General features: G+C 37.2%; 1 protein-coding gene across 1 annotated transcript in view; it reads right to left on the reverse strand.

Moving 5' to 3' along the window:
* The window catches only part of LOC145255562 (dynein axonemal heavy chain 6-like), a 277781-nt gene that overhangs the window by 21734 nt on the left and 234935 nt on the right, over positions 1 to 21112 (reverse strand). Inside the window, exons 57-61 of the mRNA XM_080114017.1 lie at positions 18491 to 18701; positions 15857 to 15962; positions 11591 to 11833; positions 4713 to 4910; positions 2261 to 2454 (exon numbers count right to left, since the gene is read on the reverse strand). Coding sequence (XP_079970143.1) covers positions 2261 to 2454; positions 4713 to 4910; positions 11591 to 11833; positions 15857 to 15962; positions 18491 to 18701 — 952 coding nt within the window. The remainder of the gene's footprint in view (positions 1 to 2260; positions 2455 to 4712; positions 4911 to 11590; positions 11834 to 15856; positions 15963 to 18490; positions 18702 to 21112) is intronic.

Raw genomic sequence — 21112 nt, forward strand, 5'->3', positions numbered from 1 at the left:
ACTTTGTTAACTTTTGAAACCACTACTATATATTGGGTACAATATAATAATCAATAGAATATTAGCTATATAATAATGAATACGAAATCTGCATGAATTAAAATATATTCAAGTGTATTTTACAACTCTGGAATGCCGGGCAGCCTGCCAGTAACTATAATATTTTTAAATTAATATGTAATTTGATATGCATCAATTTGCATATCAATGAATTAGCTTCCCTAAAAAGACATTGCAAAAAGATCGTAGGACAGTGGTTGGCAGTGAAGGAGACAAGATGAGATAAAAATTAGTGTGCAAGCTGTCAATCACTTTTCTTTTCTAATTAGATTACAAGCAGAAATGTAATAGATAAGTTTTATGAAAAGTGTCATCATAGTGAAATGGAAAGATTAAAATATGATTCGCGTCGGACTTTATGAAACCGTTGTCGACGTTAAATGGAGAGATTAAATTACGATTTGGGATGGACTTTACAAAAAGTTTTTTTTTTTGTTTTTTTTTACACAGTGATCACCACTTATCAAGGCTCGGAAGCCACTCAGGGATAGGGGTTATTGCAAGTACATTACGTTAGTGTGGAGATTTGATGAAGTGTTTACTTAAGGGGGCGGTTCATTAGGAATTTGTTAAGGTTGGACTTGAAGACATCCAAGTTGTAGTCCGGTGGGAATCAGGCAGACGGAACAGAGTTCCACAGGCGTGCAGTTCTAAGAAAGAAGCTTTGTTCATGGAATCCGCGTCTTGATTTAGGCACAGATATAGAGTGGGGGAAATTTTTGACAGTGGATTCAGCTAGACGGGTGTTTTTCGTGAAAGATTGGCGAGGGGGGGATCAGAGATTGGAATTCAGACGAGCGCCTGCCATGGAAATAACGATAAAACAAGGATAGGCTCGCAACGTCTCTTCTGTTGGAGAGAGGTTGCAGGGTAGAGAAAAGGGCATCCCCCACTAAGCCACAAAGTCTATTTTGTACTCTGTCAAGGCAGGATAGGCTGTTTTTAGCAGCTCCTGCCCAGATATGGCAACAGTATTCCATCCTTGGGCGTACTTGGCTTTTATATAGATAGAGAATTGCATCAGTAGTGAGATATCTTCTGGAGCGGTAGAAGGATCCCACCATCTTTCCAGCGACCTTGGCAACAGACTTGTTGTTCTTGTCATGAAATGGAGAGATTAAAATATGATATGGATTTTACAAAAAGGCATGCACTGTAAAGTCATGGAGACAATTAAGTTATAATTTGATCTGGACATTTTTTCTTTTTAGAATTGGTGTTGTGTAGTGTGGGCTAGCTGTATCTAGTCGTGTAGTGTGGACTAGTTGTGTGTAACCATGTAGTGAGTGCTGGCTGTGTTAGAAGGGTTAGTTGTGCCTAGAAATCCTGTGGATTTGAGTGCCAATCTGAGCATAGGCTTATGTGAGAGTATCTTCAAGGATCATAGGGGGTGTGTAGTTTGATATGCATTAATTTGCATATTACTGAATTGGCTGCCTTAAAAAAATGCTATAAAACGACCATAGGTGAAAGGATGAAGTGAAGTGGTTGGCAGCGAAGGATACAAGATATGTTGTCAATTACTGTTTTTCTTTACATGAGGTCATCACTTATCAAGGCCCAGGGGCCACTCAAGGGTAAGGGCTAATGGGTATACATTAGTCATTGTGATTTTAGCGTAGTAAACATTAGTGGGAATTTTATAACTTGGATTACTTAGGGGGATGGTTTAATAAGAACTTGTTCACGTTGGACTTGAAGACAATCAGATTGTAGTCAGCTGGAAAGCAGGCAAACGGAATAGAGTTCTGCAGGTGAGCAGTTCTAAGAAAGAAGCCCTTTTCATGGAATCTACGTTTAGGTGTAGGCACAGATAAAGAGTGGGGGGAATTAGTGATAGTGGTTCTGGCTAGATGAGTGTTTTTCATGAAAGTCTGGCGAGGTGGAGACCATAGATTGAAGTTCTGTTGAGCACCTGCCATGAAAATAACGATAAAGCAGGGACAGGCTCGTTACGTCTTTTCTGTAGGAAAGAGGTTGCAGAGAAGAGAAAAGGGCATCCCCAACTAAGCTATGAAGTCTATTTTGAACTCTGTCAAGATAGGATAAACTGAAAATATTAATAATTATTGGTATACATACAGCCGCAAGTGTTTCCTGCTTTATATATATACAATGCGTATCGTAGATGATTAAATGAATTGATTCGTTATTTCTTCAAAATTCAGAATTGTTCACGTATTCTTTGTGATATACCTACCCGCCGAATGTGGAGGCGATGGCTGGCTGGACACTGGCCAGCGTGTCCACAAGTGATGTCGCTCGTAATTGTTGGCACGCAATTTCCGCATCCTCGCTCATGCCGAACAAACTGACGGATGTTTTACTGGGATACTTTGCAATCTTTTTCACAACATCTTCGAATGTTATCCCATCAGGCAACGCTTTAAAAACCTTTCATCAACGGGAGAAGAAAAAAACAACAAAGTTTAGTGAATAAAACTATGCATTTAAAATGTGATTTAAATATGCATTAAAAAATTGCCTCGATCTAGGTTTTCTTCTTCACTGACCGAGGGTCCTAAATTATCAATTCTAATGTCGGTCCTCCCCGCTCAAATTATTTAAAACTGTAACAGAGTGTGGACGCTGTGTGTGAAATGACGTCACAATAAGGAAAAATAAAAAGACTATTAGGAGGACAATCATGTTAGAGATGTGCGAGATGTCACAGGCGTAATGAGAAGCAACGCGTGGCGGAAGAATGAGGAAATAAATGCCGTTCTGACAAAAAAACATACCGTTTCCAAAACGATCGTACACTCAGTGTGATTTTGTTTTGTTTCTCCTTTTGAAACTGATTCATAATTTATAATTATTGATCTTTATCCTCAATATATATATATATATATATATATATATATATATATATATATATATATATATATATATATATATATATATACATAAATATACATATATATATACATAAATATACATATATATATATACATATATATATATACATATATATATATATATATATATATAAATGTTGTTTGTTTTGGTTTTAGTGATAGGTTTGGAATGAATTCAATTATTTACGAAAGCGCATTTTTACCTAAATGCGAGCTGGGAATAATTTTCCCTTTAACCAATTTGGTACCCCCACATGTGAGCGGTATATATATATTATTTTATTTTATTTAAAAAATTTTTTAAATGTAATTATCTACTTGGATAATTACATTTTAAAAATAATATATATATATATATATATATATATATATATATATATATACATATATATATATATATATATATATATATATGTATATATATATATAAAGTTAGGTGCGTATGTTAATATATTTCCATGTACAGAATTTACTCCTTAACTAATTAATTGAGCATTATTAAATTTTAAACGTAGCTACTGGCGTAAATGTGGGTAATGTAGGCTATATTCAGTTTAATTTAGTTTTATGTAAGGGGAATAAAAAGGTGGCTATTCAAATACTACTGATTTTTGTGAAACATAATCAATAGACAATTGAGCTTACTTTTGGCCGTCGCGTAACTCTCGCGTCTCTTATTTTATCCTTTATTCCTCATATTCCATAAGCGATGTTTTTGACAAAGAGCAAAGAATTGCTGTTCTCTAGGTTTTCTAGATCAGAATCTATTTCAATTATCACTTATTGTTGGCAAATTTTTGACCTTGCAGTATTTTTTAGCTCCTTACATCAAGTGGCTTCATGTTTTGTCTGAAGCGATTTCCAACGAAAAAAAAGAAAAACAAATTAATAAATTTCTGCAAATTTCAGTTTCTTTGGAGTAAAAGGTGTTTAGGGGACATGTGGTATTGTTGCCAGATCTGGGTTGGTGCATCTACAACTCATCTCTCATTATAGGCTGGGTCCAAAAAACGAGTTTCAAATTTAATAGGCCACACACTGCTGGGCAATAGCCTGTGGTGTTCCCTGGAATCTGAGTCTCCACAGATTTCCAGTGTTCTCAACCTCTTTTCATAACCAGTGCAGATGACTTTGGGTTATTGGAACATCTGTGCTGGTGCACCAACCACTAGTCTCTCCCTCTTAGGGCCCACTTCTAATCTATAAGTGTCATATTATCTACCAAGCTCCAGCCCCTGTCCCATCACCACAATGTCACATTCCTGTGCTTGTTTTACAAGTACTTTATTGAAATGTGCTCCGATGAACTTGTATCATTTATATCCCTTTGATGTACATACCTGCAACTAACCAGACAAACAGAAAAATCCCAACCCTTCACTGTTGAGATCCCTAAGGGCCGGAAAATCTTCTACTCTAATAATTTCTTCTCTCAGACTACCAGACATTGGAATTCCTTCCCTGTCTTCTGCTTCCCTGACTGTACTAATCTGCAAAAGTTTAAATGTAATTTTAGCAGATATCTCGCTGCTCAACTACCCACAGTTCCTTGTTAGATACTATCCCAAAATAGTAGCATCTTACGTATCAAATGACAAGATGCTTTTTTGGGGGGGAGATTAAAAAAAATTTTATTTTTAATTCATCTAGTTTTATACATAACTGCAAAAAAAAATAAATAATGACAATCCCCCCCCCCCCAAATTGGTTGGGTGAACTTTTCAGTAAAACCGATTTAACCATTTTGATTTTATTAAGGTTCAACAAGGGGAGATAATTCAGTGATGTACTTACGTTATCGGGAGAATAAGCATAATTTGCCACTAAGGCTTCGGGACAAAAGAAAGTTGACAAGATGTTTTCCAAACAGAGGCGGTCTTGGTCATCAGTCACACGGCCTCCATAATTGACCTCACCGGTAAGATAGGTCAAAGCTGACCAAGGAACAGTCTTGTTTTCCGTCAGAAGCATTTGTAGGTGAAGAATCGAAACCTGAAAATTAGCAAGTTTTCATGAAAGTTTATATTTGCTCTGTATGCAATTTTGTTAGAGAAAATTTGTAAGTTTAATTTTACACCGTGAGTTATTCGCCCTTGGATTTTTTTTTTTTAGAATCGTTGTATTTTGGTAATTTTTGGTAACAGGAATATTTAGCTACCAGATTTTCCTTACATCTATCAACGTCATTGTTATCATCACCATCATTATCATCATCGTCATCATCCTCAGCAGCAGCAGTTGTCCTAAAGTGGATTTTTCTAGCAGAAAATGAGCTTATGCAAGTTCGAAGTCTGTGGTATGTTGAACTAGAAATTTAAACTGCATCTTTTTATTTTATAATCTTTAGATTCTTCGGTCTACTGTTCTAATTTTAAGTGTTATTTTACAATGTTTTGGCTGCCAAGGGGTCAAATTTCAAAAGATTGGACTTTTGAGGTTTCTAGCAAACTATTCAGCTAATTTGGGGTCTAAACATTTACAATTTTACATAAAGGGTATTCAAACATGCAGCAAGCTGTTTTGGGGTGAAAATTTGGCTGGCAAGAGGTCAAAGTTGAAAGAGTTCACCTTTGCAGACTCTACCAAACTCCTCTGCCAATTTTGGGTCTAAACATTTGAAATTTTAGATGTAGGTTACCTGGACATGAGTCAAACTTTTTAATATATATATATATATATATATATATATATATATATGTATATATGCACACAAAGTTATGAACAGTACATAGGGACAGAGCAAAGCCGGGCTTAACTGTATATATATATATATATATATATATATATACACACACACACACACTCGAATATATGCAAACTCTACAGATAAGACCACAATAACTGTATATATATATATATATATATATATATATATATATATATATATATATATACACACACTCGAATATATGCAAACTCTACAGATAAGACCACAATAACTGTGTATATATATATATATATATATATATATACACACACACACTCGAATATATGCAAACTCTACAGATAAGACCACAATAACTGTATATATATATATATATATATATATATATATATATATATATATATATATATACACACACTCGAATATATGCAAACTCTACAGATAAGACCACAATAACTGTATATATATATATATATAGCCAGTAGAGTTTAGTTTCCTAGAAGTACATCCAATGAAACAACATGTGTCTACCAAAATAGTGCTCAATGAGTGAACAGAGCAGGTATATTAATTTTATTTATACAAACATTAATGGCTACATATGTGCATACATGTTTCTGTAATCACCCACGTTGGGGGATTACGTCTTCAGGCCAAGAACTACCTTCAATTGAAGGTAGTTCTTGGCCTGAAGACGTAATCCCCCAACGTGGGTGATTACAGAAACATGTATGCACATATGTAGCCATTAATGTTTGTATAAATAAAATTTATATATATATATATATATATATATATATATATATATATATATATATATATACACACACACTTGAATATATGCAAACTCTACAGATAAGACCACAATAAGAAGTAGTATGAGCATAAACCAGAAGTAGTGCAGGAAAACGACAATGTCAAACATACAGATTGGTAAGGTCCTTAAATACTTTAGACCTGACATAATTTTACTAAATAAAGACAAGAGAACTTGCTCAATCATTGACGTAGTCTGCCCTTTCGACACCAGAGTGTGAGAGAAAGAACAAGAAAAAAATAAAATACACTAAGAAATGAAATGGGAATTAGTTAGACTCTGGAAATGTAAAGAAATCAAGATGATTCCCATTGTAATTGGGACGCTTAGGACCTTAACAAAAAGCCACCATAAATGGCTTAATCAGATTGACAAGACAATTTCTTTTCCAATTTTACAAAATGCTTGCCTGTTGGGAAGAGTGAAAGTGTTAAGGTATAGCTTGAATGTCTAAGCCAAAGCTCAGAAAAAAATGAATAAATAAAAACATCAGAAAGTTGAGACTGCTAAGAAACAATAATAAGACAATGCCAACACTTCGAACTCTAAGAAAGTCAAGGTGATTTTCATTGTAATTGAAAAGCTTGGGACCATAACAAAAATCCACCATGAATAGCTTAATCAGATTGTCAAGACAATTTCTTTTCCAATTTTGTAAAAGGCTTACCTGTTAGGAACGGGAATCGTGTTAATACAGCTTCAATGTTTAAAGTCAAAGGAGTTCAAGAAAATAAATCCAACTAAAAACATGCAAAGGTTGGAATAACAATAATAAACCGGCAACAGTACTTGAAAACGAGAATCACAAAATCTTATGGGACATGGACATACAAACTGATAAACCTATCCAAGCAAGAAGACCGGATGTCATAATAATTAACAAGAAAAAGATTGTCGGACTGACTTCCTCATCTTGGTTGTAATCGTCACAACCTTTCGGCCGTTTTACCCTCCGGCCTTCATCAGGTGTTTTGTATCGAACTGGGGAACCGTTTTTTAGGAGTTTCAAACCCAACCCTTTATTATTATTACGGGGGTACCGTGTTCGGACTCCAGCTAGGCTCTGGGACATAGTTGCTGATTCTCTGTTTTGAATGTTACTTTTTACTGCCTTCGTTCAGGATTGAACTCAGCACCTATGGGTAACTGTAAACTTGATACAACGTCTAGGACCACTCGGCCATATGTCACTAGGACAATTCTTAGTTGCTTTTTGTTAATGTTAAACCTATGTTGTTATTCAAGGTTTTCTCTCTCTATCAGAGGTGTCCAAATTGCATTCAGCTCTATACTTGGTTTGCTCAGTAGGTTGTTATGTCCGAGCAAGTGAGCTGTTTCTTTAAGTTTTCTCACTTTCCAGTGGTCTCTCTGTTTATTATTTTTACTTCATCCCATAGGGGGCGATGGTCCCCCCTCTCCATCCAGACATGGTTGGCTATACCCGATTTTTCCATCTCCCCTTTAGTTACCGCTTTTCGGTGTTCTTCCACCCTTACTTTAAGGGAGTGGCATGTTTCACCCTTGTAAACCTTTCTGCAACTGCTTGGGATGGAGTATATGCAGTTTTTGGTCATGTTCTCCTCCATGCGGGGCTTCACTCGTACCAAGTGTCGTCTGAGTGTTGACTCACTCTTGAATACCATCCTGATGTTGTAGGGGGCACATATTCTCTGAATCTTTTCGGAGATGCCTCGTATGTATGGTAGGCAGACCGTTGGAGGTTTTTGGGTTTCATTCTACTCTCTTATACTATTAACACATCTGGTGGATAGTATGCTATCGGGGTAGTTGTTACTACGGAGGGTATTCTTCAACCTGACTATTTCTTGGTGGTATGTAATGTTATCGCTACTTATTGTCTCTGCTCGATGTTGTAAGCAGCGTGCGATTCCATGTTTGATACTGTATGGGTGATGGGAGTTGAAGATAAGGTATTGTCCAGTGAAGCTTGCAATATATGGATGTCTTAAACCCATGCTCTGTGCGTGATATGAGTATATCAAGGAAGGCCAGTTGGTTATCTTTTTTTTTCTCCATTGTGAACTGTATCGATGGTCTTATTGAGTTCACATGGTCTAGGAGAGCCTGGATGTCTTCCTGATGGGGCCAGAGTATGAAGGTGTCATCAACGTATCTTAGACACATGGTTGGCTTTAAGGGAGCTGAACCTAAGGCCATGTCTTCGAAGTATTCCATGTATATGTTCGCCATCACTGGTAAGGATTTGTAACAGCTTTCTTTCGGTTTTCAAAATTGGGTCCTTCTTTATTTTACCATAGCTACCATCTGCAATTAGGCCTGCCATTTTTTCAGAGTACTCCGACATGTCCATCACCACAGTAGCACTGCCTTTGTCTGCTGGCAGAATTATTATACTGCTATCACTCTATAGGGTTCTTATAGCCAGCCTATCTTCCCAAGAGATGTTTGATTTAGGAGGCTTGGCTTTCTCGAGTACTTGTCTCACTTTCAATCTTATTTCATCACCTTGGGTTGATGGGATTCTCAAGGCTATATCTTCCATGTGTGCTATGATATCTAAGAATGGAATGCGTTTGGTTGTTGTTGCGAAGTTGAGACCTTTATTTAGTACTGCTTCCTCTGAGTGACTCAGTTGGCGGCTGCTGAGGTGGATGACTGCTTTCACGAGTGAGCGGTGTTTTTGATGTTACATTCCTCTGGTCTTTGAGCTTTGTGAGCTTCTTGATTTGGCGTTCTTTGATCTTCTCATATTCTTGTCTGTACGATTTATCCAGATCTGATTGGATTGTGACGATTACAACCAAGATGAGGAAGTCAGTCCGACAATCTCAATCAATGAAAACCCCTCATCTCAAAAATACAGACAATTACCAAAAAAAAAAAATCCTATCACTATAGACTTTGCTGTTCCAGCTGACCACCGGGTGAATATCAAAGAAAAGGAGAAACAAAGCAAATACACAGAGCTAGCCAGAGAGCTGAAAAGGATATGGAAGATGAAGAAAATCAAGATAATACCTATAATAGTGGGAGTCCTAGGAACACTCACGAAAAACCTTTTAAAAAGAATGGGAGAAATTGGAATCAAAGGAATGACTGGAAAAATACAATAAACAACAATAATGAAAACAGCTGGAATATTAAGGAAAACCGTTGAATGCGGAAACTAACGCACAGGAGCAAGAAACGCAGATCAGACAAACTGCTGCAAAGGCAAAACATGAAACACTACATGGAACTAAGAAGACTGAAGCCGCATATCTTTAAGTTCTCTAACCCCACCCTACCCCCATCCTCCCATTCCCACATCACTAACTCCCTCCCAAAAAAAGAGTGAGACCAAATAACCAAGAAGAGTCAAGGACGAAGGAAAGATCGAGGAATTGACCAGGCCCCACCGGATAAGTGCTGATTCTCTCTCCTCTGATCTCGAGCGCGTGGTTCAGTGGGGGAATATGTGGCTGGTTACCTTTAATGCATCCAAAACCAAACTCCTATCCTTACATCATCAACGCTCTGATCCCCAGCTGGCATCAATTGTGATGGATGGCTCTCGTCTGGGTGAGGCCCCGTGTTTTGACAAGCTTCTGGGTTTGACCTTTACTCCTGATCTGAAATGGAACACGTACATCAAGTCTGTTGCCAAGGTCGCTGGAAAGATGGTGGGATCGTTCTACCGCTCCAGAAGATATCTCACTACTGATGCAATTCTCTATCTATATAAAAACCAAGTACGTCCAAGGATGGAATACTGTTGCCATATCTGGGCAGGAGCTGCTAAAAACAGCCTATCCTGCCTTGACAGAGTACAAAATAGACTTTGTGGCTTAGTGGGGGATGCCCTTTTCTCTTCCCTGCAACCTCTCTCCCACAGAAGAGACGTTGCGAGCCTATCCTTGTTTTATTGTTATTTTCATAGCAGATGCTCGTCTGAACTCCAATCTCTGGTCCCCCCTCGCCAATCTTTCACTAAAAACACCCGTCTAGCTGAATCCACTGTGAAAAATTTCCCCCACTCTATATCTGTGCCTAAATCAAAACGCGGATTCCATGAACAAAGCTTCTTTCTTAGAACTCTGTTCCGTCTGCCTGCTTCCCTCTGGACTACAACTTGGATGTGTTCAAGTCCAATGTTAACAAATTCCTAATAAACCGCCACCTTAAGTAAACACTTCATCAAAGCTCCACACTAAGGTAATGTACTTGCAATAACCCTTATCCCTGAGTGGCTTCCGAGCCTTGATAAGTGGTGATCAATGTGTAAAAAAAAAAAAAAAAAAAAAAAAAGAAAACTGGGACGAAATCAATGGCAAGCAGCTGTTGCGATAATGCAAATTTATTTGCAAATGTTACCGAAAGAGGTAGAGAGTACTGGAAATCTGGGGAGCCTTGTTGTCACTCAGCTTCCAGGGAACACCCCAGGCTGTTTTCAAGGAGAGATCTTGATGACCTGTGTGAAAGCTCCTTGTGAGCCAATAATAATAATACCCACTCAAAATTGTAGTGTCGGCATCAACTAGCACCGCAAGAAATGGGTAAATTATTCATGGGGGAGTGGTTGACATTTAATGCGATTTTTTTTCAATTGTCTCAGAAAGAAAAAGAAGAGGCGATAGAGATGGGGACAGATAGAAAGGGAAGAATAGAGAAAAGCGGGGAGAGGAAGAAATAAGAGTAAAGGAAGAGAGGATGCAGAGAGAGAGAGGGAGGTAAAGAGATTGAGAAAGTTTTGAAAAAAATTTGACTGTTTTTTACTTGGGTGTCACCACTTAATAAGGCCTGGAGATTATTCTAGGATAATGATTCATGAGTGTTAGGTAGATGGTAAGACAACACCGTGATCATCAGTAATGATGGATCTTAGGCATGGTTTAATTTTATAAGAGGATGGCACAATAAGAATTTATTTACATTAGACTTGAAAACAAGCATGTTATAGTTAGCTGGGAAGCAGCCCCACGGTATTATGTTCCACAGACGAACAGTTCTAGGAAAGAAGCTCTGCTCATGGAATTTTTGTTTAGTTTTAGCCAAAGATATTGTGTGAGAGAAATTGATAGTTGTATTAACTAAATGAGTATTTATTGTGAAAGATTACAAAGAAGAAGCCATGATTGACGACACTGAAATCTTCTATATGTTCTTGCCCATGCGCCCAAGCAACACTGGGAGACCATGCTAATTAGAAATATACGGATAAAAACGTACCAAGAGATCAGAATCATTGAATTCGTAAGGGATGTTCCAGCCGAGAGATCCATATTTCTTTCGTTCGTGAACAACATTATTAAAAAGGCAAAGACCGAATAACAGTTTCTTCCAGGCGTCAAGTCCAACGCCGGCTGCCAGAGTTGCGTCTTCAAACATTTCTGGAGTTACTGTTCCTGAACCACTGGCATCAAAACAACGCTGCATCCCAGCTTTTAATCCAGATGGACACTCAATGGTCATCTGAAAGGTAAACATATGCTGATAAGTCAGAGAGGGTAAAAGTGATAGATATCATTATCATAATAACAATATTCAGTTCAACATCTGTTATACATGCGGTCATGTGCTGAACGGTTTGAAGAAATTGATTTCCAAGATAATCTATCTGTGTATCTATCTCCCATTATACCAGGTTGACGAGAAAGTTCTTGCAGTCTTTAACTTTTAAATTCAGATGAACAGATCTCGGCTCAAACAAAAATTTATTGATTGAAATAAGCACCATCAGAATCAATGCACATTTGCCAATGCAAAACAAATGTATTTATGTCAGTAACGTAAAAATCTTGCATTCTGGTGACAATGAAATTGCTGAAAGCGCTTTTGATATCACTTGGGTTTTTGAAGCATTTCTCATGCAGAAAGATGTCGGGATGCTTGAAAATATGGTAGTCAGTAGGTGAGAGGCTTGAAGAGTATGGCGGATGAGGCAGAGTTTCATAGACCAATTCCTTCACCTTCTGCAGCGTCAGTTTAGCAACGTGCAATCTGGCATTGTCGTGAGGGAGAATTGGGCCTTTTTTGTTGACTAACGCTGGGTGTTGTTGTGGAAGTTTCTGATGCATTTCATCCATTTGTTGACAATACTTCTCCATTGTAATGATTTCGTCTGCATTCAAGAAACTGTAATGAATGAGTCAGATTGCAGGCCACCAAACAGTCAGCATGACCTTTTGAAGCAACTCTGGCTTCGGAAAATGTCGTGGAGCTACTTCGGCATTTAACCACTGAGCTGAGAACCGCCGGTTGTCGTAAAGAACCCACTTTTCATCGCTAGTCGCAACCCATTCGAGAAACGGGTCGTTCTTGTTGCATAAAAGAAGGGAAGATGGCACTTCATACCAGCGTTTCTTTTGGTTGTCGTTCAATTCGTGAAGCACCCATTTATCAAGTTTTTTGTCTTTCCAATCTCTCTCAAGTAGTTGAAAATCATCGTATATATTACGTCTAATTCAGAAGCAAGTTCTGTGTGGATTGGCCTATGACTAAGGCTCTTAATTGATCGTTGTAAACATTCGATGGTCGACCACTAGGTTCATAATCCTCAAGACTCTTAAACCACCATTGTGCTGTGCATTCAGTAGTAGGTCCTGATCCAAATGCTTCGTTTATATTGTGAGCTGTTTCAACAGCTTTCTGGCCTAGCTTGAATTGAAATGAGAAAATTGGGCAAGTTTGCTTTTTTCCCTCTTGTATTCAACGTTCTAAAAAAAAAGACATAATTGTGTTAAAACGACTGTAATTTAAACGATTGGATAGAGCGAAAAACGCTCTTTAAAATGATATATAAAGTAAAGTTATTATAACGAAAACTTATTAGAAAATACTTCATCTGAAATCCAAATTAAAAATTCTGCAAGAATTTTCTTCTCAAGTGATTTGTTTTTTGTAACTTGCATTTAGTTTTAAAGTGAGCATTATTACAAAAGCAACCCCCCCCCCCCATGCAAAGAGACTCCTTTCCTCCAACTCTATACATAAATACTCTTCCAACTTTTTTCTATTTATTTTATCATGCCCGTATTCTTTTTATTTCTTTTAAAATAAGTTCTTATCGTTCCAATGAGTCAGGGTAGAAAATATTAAATAATTATATGATTGTCTCTGTGCTACGAAACAGGTGCTGTAAAGAATTGAACATTTTAACATGCTGAAAGATATAAACAGTAAGATGAACAACATCTTGGAATTTGGAATATAGACTTTCTGTCATATATATATATATATATATATATATATATATATATATATATATATATATATATATATATATATATATATACTAGCAAAAGTACCCTTCATTGACTGGGTTCAAAAACAGCCTACAGAAAATGAACTCTGATTTATTAAAGTATGATAGGTTATGAAAACGAAGGGTTGTAAAGAGATAGTTTTGAATTTGGGGGTATCAAAACCAAAGCAAAATATCATGAAAGTAAAAATAAAATAGATAAACCCCATAATTTATTATACCATACCTGTTCACACTGAAACACTTATCACAATATTCTGTGGATCTATATTAAAAAACCTTGTTAAACTTTGTGACATATTTCCATTCTATGGAGGTCAGGTACGAACGAACACCCCATAATTTTATTATACCATATTTCTTCAAACTGAAACATAATTATCAAAGTATACTTACGCAGATAGATATGAAAAGACTTTATTAAAGTTTGTGCCTATTTCCATTTTATGGAGGCCAGGCGCGAACACAGACCCCACAATTTTATTATACCATCCCTATTTAATTTAAAACATACTTATCAAAGTATTATTATGTACATCTATATCAAAAACACTTGTAAACGTTTTTTTTTTAAATTTTTTAATTTTTTATTTCCATACAGGGGCGTATGCAGACCCCACAATTTTAATGAATCATCATTATGCCAGATCAAACATACCCATTCCGGTGTCTCGATATATCTTCTATCATTATATGTGATCAGTTTTCTATAATAATCAACCATATAGGAGCCTATTCGTGACCAGACACACACACAGACGTTCAGCTTTATATTATAGATATGTATGTATATGCTCTGTAGTAATATTTAACATACATCGAGCTTCATAAATAATAGGTATAAATAATGGGTGAAATATAATTGAATAAGCATAATTTTCCCATAGACACACACACTATATATATATATATATATATATATATATATATATACTAACAGGCTGCTCAACGTTGCCAGTTGTAAAACACGTTTAAATATGACATTTTAATTAATGCAGAACCCATATTTATTATTAGAGAGCCAATTCTCGATTGAATATTATATTGTACCTAATGTATAGTAACGATTTCAAAAGTTAAAAAAAAAATATGACTCAGGTGTCATCAGTCAAAATTGAAACCAAAACACTTATCGTTCCAGCCTTTGTCACTACCATTTGAGCTATCGATAAGAAAGATTAAAAGTTAAGTGACTTTATGCTGTTAACAATTATTTTACAGGCTAAAACCACATCAAAATTGTTCCACAAGTTCATATACGTCGTATATATCAAGTTTTAACGTAGTAAACCAAAAGTTCAGCAAAGAGTTTGACAGAGAGGTTCCACACACACACCAACAAAGTTACTTTATATATATATATATATATATATATATATATATATATATATATATATATATAGGGTGGAATGCTAAATTTGTTGCCCTAAAGAAAACAACACTACAGCTTTATGTTAAAACATTTAGCTAACAGCTATTCAATGTAGTTGCCTTCAGCCTCAATCACCGCCTCGATATTGGTCCAGAACTGGGAGCATGCCTATTCAACAAACACCGGTGGAGCTCAATAAATACTCGGTGGATTGTGACAATGAGGCTGGCTTTGGTGTTGTAGGAGGTCATGTTGGTGATGTTCTCAATATATGACCAAACGAAGTAGTTCAGCGGTTTCAGGTTGGGGAAGTGAGAGAAAAGTACAGTCATATTACTCTTTCTGAAGCTAAACTTGGGTTTCTTTCGACTTGTGGGCCAGTGCTGAGTCCTGCTGCAACACTCAGGGTCTGTCAGCGGCCACCTGATTGCACCAGGAGATCACTACACTCTTCAGCACATCCAAATACACTTTGATATTGATTTTCAAGCTGACTCGAAGATGTGAGGTGGCATGATATGGCCCTCACTTGAAATCACACCAAAGACCATAACTATAGCTGGAAACTTCTTTGAGCTGTGCCCTCAAGCGTTGAACCATCCAGATCTGCATTTTGAAGGTGCTGGCAATGGTCCTGTTGTCATAACTTGGATTGGTAGAGAGCATGAGTTGTACAGCGACGCATCTCCGATCTTGCTTGTTGAGCATTGTGCCACTTTCAGACATGATAGAAGGTTCCTATTGCTCTTGGGATTTGTACACAACTCTTTTTTTGTGAACGTTCATGTAAAACTGAAGCTGGTTTAAAGAGTCACTTACGTTCAAACATTTATTTAACAGAGTTGTATGTGATACTCACTTTGATTCCTTTTTGTAAAATTTGTATTGGAAAACATGGATCAGGTTTCGAACTTAGCCACAAACGAAAATGAGGATCACGCTGGTCAATTGGAATACTGCTCAGCCTTTAAGAAGAGAAATAGTCGGAAAACAAAAATATAAATTATTTTTGTTCATATGCATACGTGGCGCAATGGATAAAATGTTCAGTGACAATTGGTTATAAGTAACAGTCTTCTGATGATTTAAGGTTCAATCCTCACTACAGGCGATATCAAGAAATTAATGCAATTATTTTTTTTTTGTTCAATCTTCACCCCAACCAAGACACAGGGCCACTTTGAAGTAGGGGGCTACTATCGGGGGCATAAGTTGGAGGGATATTATGAAGGGAGATGAGTAACAATATGTCTGCATTCAGTACAGTTGGGAAAACAGAATCCTGGAAGGGAGTTAGAATGTCAAGCAGTTCTGGGGAAGAAAATATTGCAGTAGAAGGCTTTCTTACACCTAGGAATCTCTACTGTGTAGGGGTGGGATTTAGTTGCTAGTCGGGTTTGCAGGGGGTATTTACATCGAGGGAAATACAAGTGCTTGTAGTTCTTCAGGGCGTTCACCATTAAAGTACTTGTAGAACATGCAGAGAGATGCAGCATTTTGTCGATGGGACAGAGACTGAAGCCTAGATGACCGTTCAGGATCTATCAGATCGGAGACTCTCTTTTGAACCCTGTCCAGGAGTGAGAGACAAGTAGTAGATGCACAAGCCCAAATGTGACAACAGTACTCCATACATGGGCGAATGGTGGCCTTATAGAGGTACAGTAATTGCATATTTAAGACTTCTACCGGGCCATGACTGACAGAACGAGAACAATCTACTCACCCATAGATTAAAAAAAGAGCTCACTTTAAAATATCGTTCAGATTCCTGTGTTTTACAAGATGCACCTGAAGAAGATTAAAGGTTACATCGGGCAAAACGTTTTGAGAATATTTTTTTAATACTTATATTGACTCCAAAGACGGCACATTGTCACTTGTTATATATTAGCAATCCGAAGTCAATCAGATAATTTGAAGTTTGACATAGGCACACAGAGTACAGGTCGAAATGATCCAAATCGGCAAAACAGAATCATAGTGAATCAAAGATGGCTGACACAAAATGTTAAAATAAAGCAAAAAAAAATACAAAAAAAGTGGGTAGACATAACAGGATACAAGAGGAAAGTAAAGTAATGACGTCACAAATTTGTCGAGTTTCTTGAAGGAAGCCAAACTGGAGACATTAAATAATGTGAATCTGTTAAGTGAGGCAGATGATCAATAATTTACGAAGAAAACTTTGAATATCATGAAGAGTGAAATAATGTATGCAGAAAACTTTGAATATCACCAAGAGTGAAATAATGAACAAAGAAATCTTTGAATATCACCAAGAGTGAAATAATGTACAAAGGAAACTTTGAATATCACCAAGAGTGAAATAATCCACTAAAAGATCTGTTTGCATGCCATGCACTTCATATTATTTGGATTCTTCGAATTACTGTTCTCATCTCGTATACCATTTTTTCTGCAATGTTTTGCCCGATATAACCTCCGACCTCCTTCAGATGTATCTTGTTGAACTCGGGAATCTTTCTGTAAAACTTAGGAATCTGCACAGAATTTCAAACAGAACTCTTCATTTAATTAACAAGGGTAGCATGCTCTTGTTCTGTCAGCCATGACTAGATAGAAGTCCTAAGTAATTTGCAATTATATTCTTATTAACGCACTGAAGATTTAGTCTCGAACCTTCAGAAGAATGTCACTTTTATAACTGAATTTTTCCAAGTACTCTAATCACTGCGTGACACGTCTTTGCAAATTCTCAAGTTCAACAGAAAGAGGCCAGTCTTCAACAAGATAAATCTGAAGACGGTCAGAAGTTACATCGATCAAAACAGTGTCAAAAACTATTTAGCAAATATACCCGGTGAACTAAATGCAAGAAGTATTCAAACAACTGCACTCAAAGAGACGCCAAAAAGATGGTCAGAATCTTAAAAAGATCTCTCGGTTGGAATATCTGAGTTAGTGGGGTAATGTTTGGCATCCAGTACGAACCTCATCTCTTGTTTGAATAAAATTATAAGAAAATTTAAAAAAAAAAGAAAAAACTAGTGGAAAGATTTATAAAAAGCATCCTAAGTGGGGAGTTGGGCAGTGAGGTTTAAATTTTAATGTTAGTCAGGGAAGCAGAGAACGGGGAGAGAATTACAGTTTGAGGGAAGAAACTTTTAAAGTCGAAAGATTTTCAGCATCTCACTTCTTCATTGTAGAGCCCGCTGATGCAGGAGAGCATTCTCCTCTAATGGTTTCTGTTCGACTTTGTAATTCTTTCCCTTTCCTTCTTCCTCGACTGTACTAACATGCAGAAGCTCAGATGTAATGTGAATGGAAACCTTGCTGCTTAACTCCCCACTCAGAATGTCCTTGTAGGCATGGTTCTTTATTTACAATATCCTCATACACCCTAGTGGCAATATGACTTGTTTGGGGTGAATATCAAAAAAAAAAAAAATTAATAGAAATTAAATTATTAGCGTATAAAATATTTCAAAAAATAAAAAAATAAATTGGCATTATTCCGAGAGGTACTTACTTTTCAAGAATGGTCTGAAGCCGTGGCATCCAAGATGATGCCAGGTGGCAGTTTTGCAGGAACACCCAGCGTCCCTTTTGCATCTGGGCTCGGTTGATGAGTTCTTCACCCTTTAAACCTTGACCCCGGCCCAGAGATACCATGTCCAAGTGAGGGTGGGGGCCCTTGAGGTCTTTGGCGAATTTAAGTAGTTTGCTAGCTGGATCGCAGCCTTTAGAGAAGTAGACAAAAAAAAAAAAAGAAAATGTGGTTAGATAATTTTTTTTTAATTTATCAATGTATCAACGCCTATCTTTTCATCGGTGATGTGGTATAGTCAGATCCTAAACACAGAATCGCTAAAGTAAGAAGACCTGTTAGGACGTACACAAAATTATTGATGGAAGACACTGGCGTACAACTTGAAGCTCTTCCTAAGGCCACGGAAGATAAAGACCTGTGGAGGGAAAGAGTCAATTTGGTTCAGGCAACCCACCTGATACGATGATGTTCAATGCTTATCAAGGCCTAGGGCTACTGGACGGTAAGGATTTACTCGAGGGTAAGTGTTAAAGATATTGACAGTGGGATGTTGAGCGCTACTATGTGAAGATTGGAAACAACCTTGGAATGAGCATAATATTTCTTAAAAAAGAATTGATTATCTAAAAGGATGGCTCGACAAGTATTTGCTTATATTAGACTTGAAGAGAGTCCTGTTGTAGCTTTGTAGTATCTTGTTTCACAGACGGGATGCTCTGGGAAAGAAACTTTGTTCATGGAAATTGTATTTAATCTTTGAGAGGAAGAAAAGTACTTTACTGTGGTTGTAGCCAGGCAGGTTCTGGTTCTAAATATTTTATAGGATGGATCAGGGATTGGAGCTCAGTCAAGAACCTTCCATGAACATACCAATGTAGTAGAGATGGGCTACCAACATCTTCCTCTGTGCAAAAAGAAGTTGCAGAGAAAAGAATAAATCATCGACCACTAGTCAGAAGAAAAACAGAAACATTTTGAGAATTTAGGCAATGGAAGACTTATATCAAATTTGTTGCTAAGGTTGGTGCAAAAACGATTGAATCATTTTACACGTCCAGAAGATACCTCACTCCTAATGTAATCCCCTACCTGCATAAAAATCTGATATGTCCTTAGATCGACTAATGCTGCCATGTCTGGGAAGGTGCGGCTCGGGCACACTTTTTTTTGGACTTTGAAATCTAGTGGGGGCTGTCTTCCTCTCTTCATAGAAGAGTATATTGCTAACCTCTCTCTACCATATCGTTATGTTCATGTTAGGTGCTCGACCGAGCTATGATCTCTGATTCCCTATTTAAAACATTCACAGCCAGAACTTGGATAACTACAACTGTAACATGGCCGTTACACTTTAACCCTGTCGTTACATTTTAATCACTCAGACCCACACCCTGTCTGATACCGTCACAAATGAACACACAAAAAAAGGAAAGAAATAAAAATCCGACTTGACATTGTTTTAAAGTGCAAACGAAATGCATTTATTTGGGGTTCTTCCAAAACAAGTTATCTTTCAAAAGTCTTTTAACACATACGTTTCTTACAATGCTTATGTGCTCTTTTAAAAGTCTCTCTCCCTGCCACCTCATGTGGCCCTAGCCAGTGCTTTCTTGCCCTCACGCTCTTTATCTGTGCCTAAACCTAAATGTAGATTCCATGAACAGAGCTTCTTTCTTAGAATTGCGCGCCTGTGGAACTCTCTTCTGTTTTCCTGCTTTCCAACTGACTACAATTTGATTATCTTCAAGCCCAACGTAAACAAGTTCTTGATGAGCCGTCCCTCTAAGTAATTCAAGTTACAAAATCGCCACTACTTATGATTACTACGCTATAATCCTATGGCTAATGTATACCCATTAACCCTTATCCTCGAGTGACCTCCGGGCCTTGATAAGTCGTGACTCCTTTGTAAAAAAAAAAAATTCACACGTCCATCTTCCTTGATCACATTGCTTCTCCTGCACAGCAACATGCTGTCATTTTTTTCTTTTTCTTTTCCCTGTTTTCTTCCCATGACGTCAGCACATGCACACTTGCTAATATGCATAAGTGCTTTATTGGCTGCTGCTTCTAATTTTCTCGCACGCACCCATTTGCGCTATGTTAGAAAGACATTGGTTGATTGGTTGGTTGTTTTTGTTTTACGGCATATCAACCCTTTTCAGGTTATTTAATGCCGAATCTAGTTATTTTGAGGAACGATTTTTAATGGAGTATATTTCTTTTTTAAGTCAGATTCTATTTAACCCATAGTTGGGACCCTAACAGGTACTACCACTCCGGGTCAGAGTGGACCCGGGAGCAATGGCAATTAAAGGGTGGCTCCACACTCCCCAAGGCCCGCAAGGTAGGGCCTCACCATCGGATATAGTTTTAGGTCATATCTAGGACCGTTGCCAAGAGAGCACAAAATTTTGTTAAACAACCACAGAACTATCATTCTATCTTCGCAGTGTGCCATAAACAAATGGGACCATTTATGAATAATGTTTCTCTCCGGGAACATCCTATCTGTCGAACAAAATAATATGCAGCTTTTTCTCAAAAGACTTCATCATGGTCGTCTTCAAGTTCAATATTAAAATATACTTGTTGAGTCGT

This window comes from Euprymna scolopes, chromosome 31 (genome assembly GCF_053919585.1).
Source record: "Euprymna scolopes isolate OS-2025 chromosome 31, ASM5391958v1, whole genome shotgun sequence".
In the NCBI taxonomy this organism is placed as follows: domain Eukaryota; kingdom Metazoa; phylum Mollusca; class Cephalopoda; order Sepiida; family Sepiolidae; genus Euprymna; species Euprymna scolopes.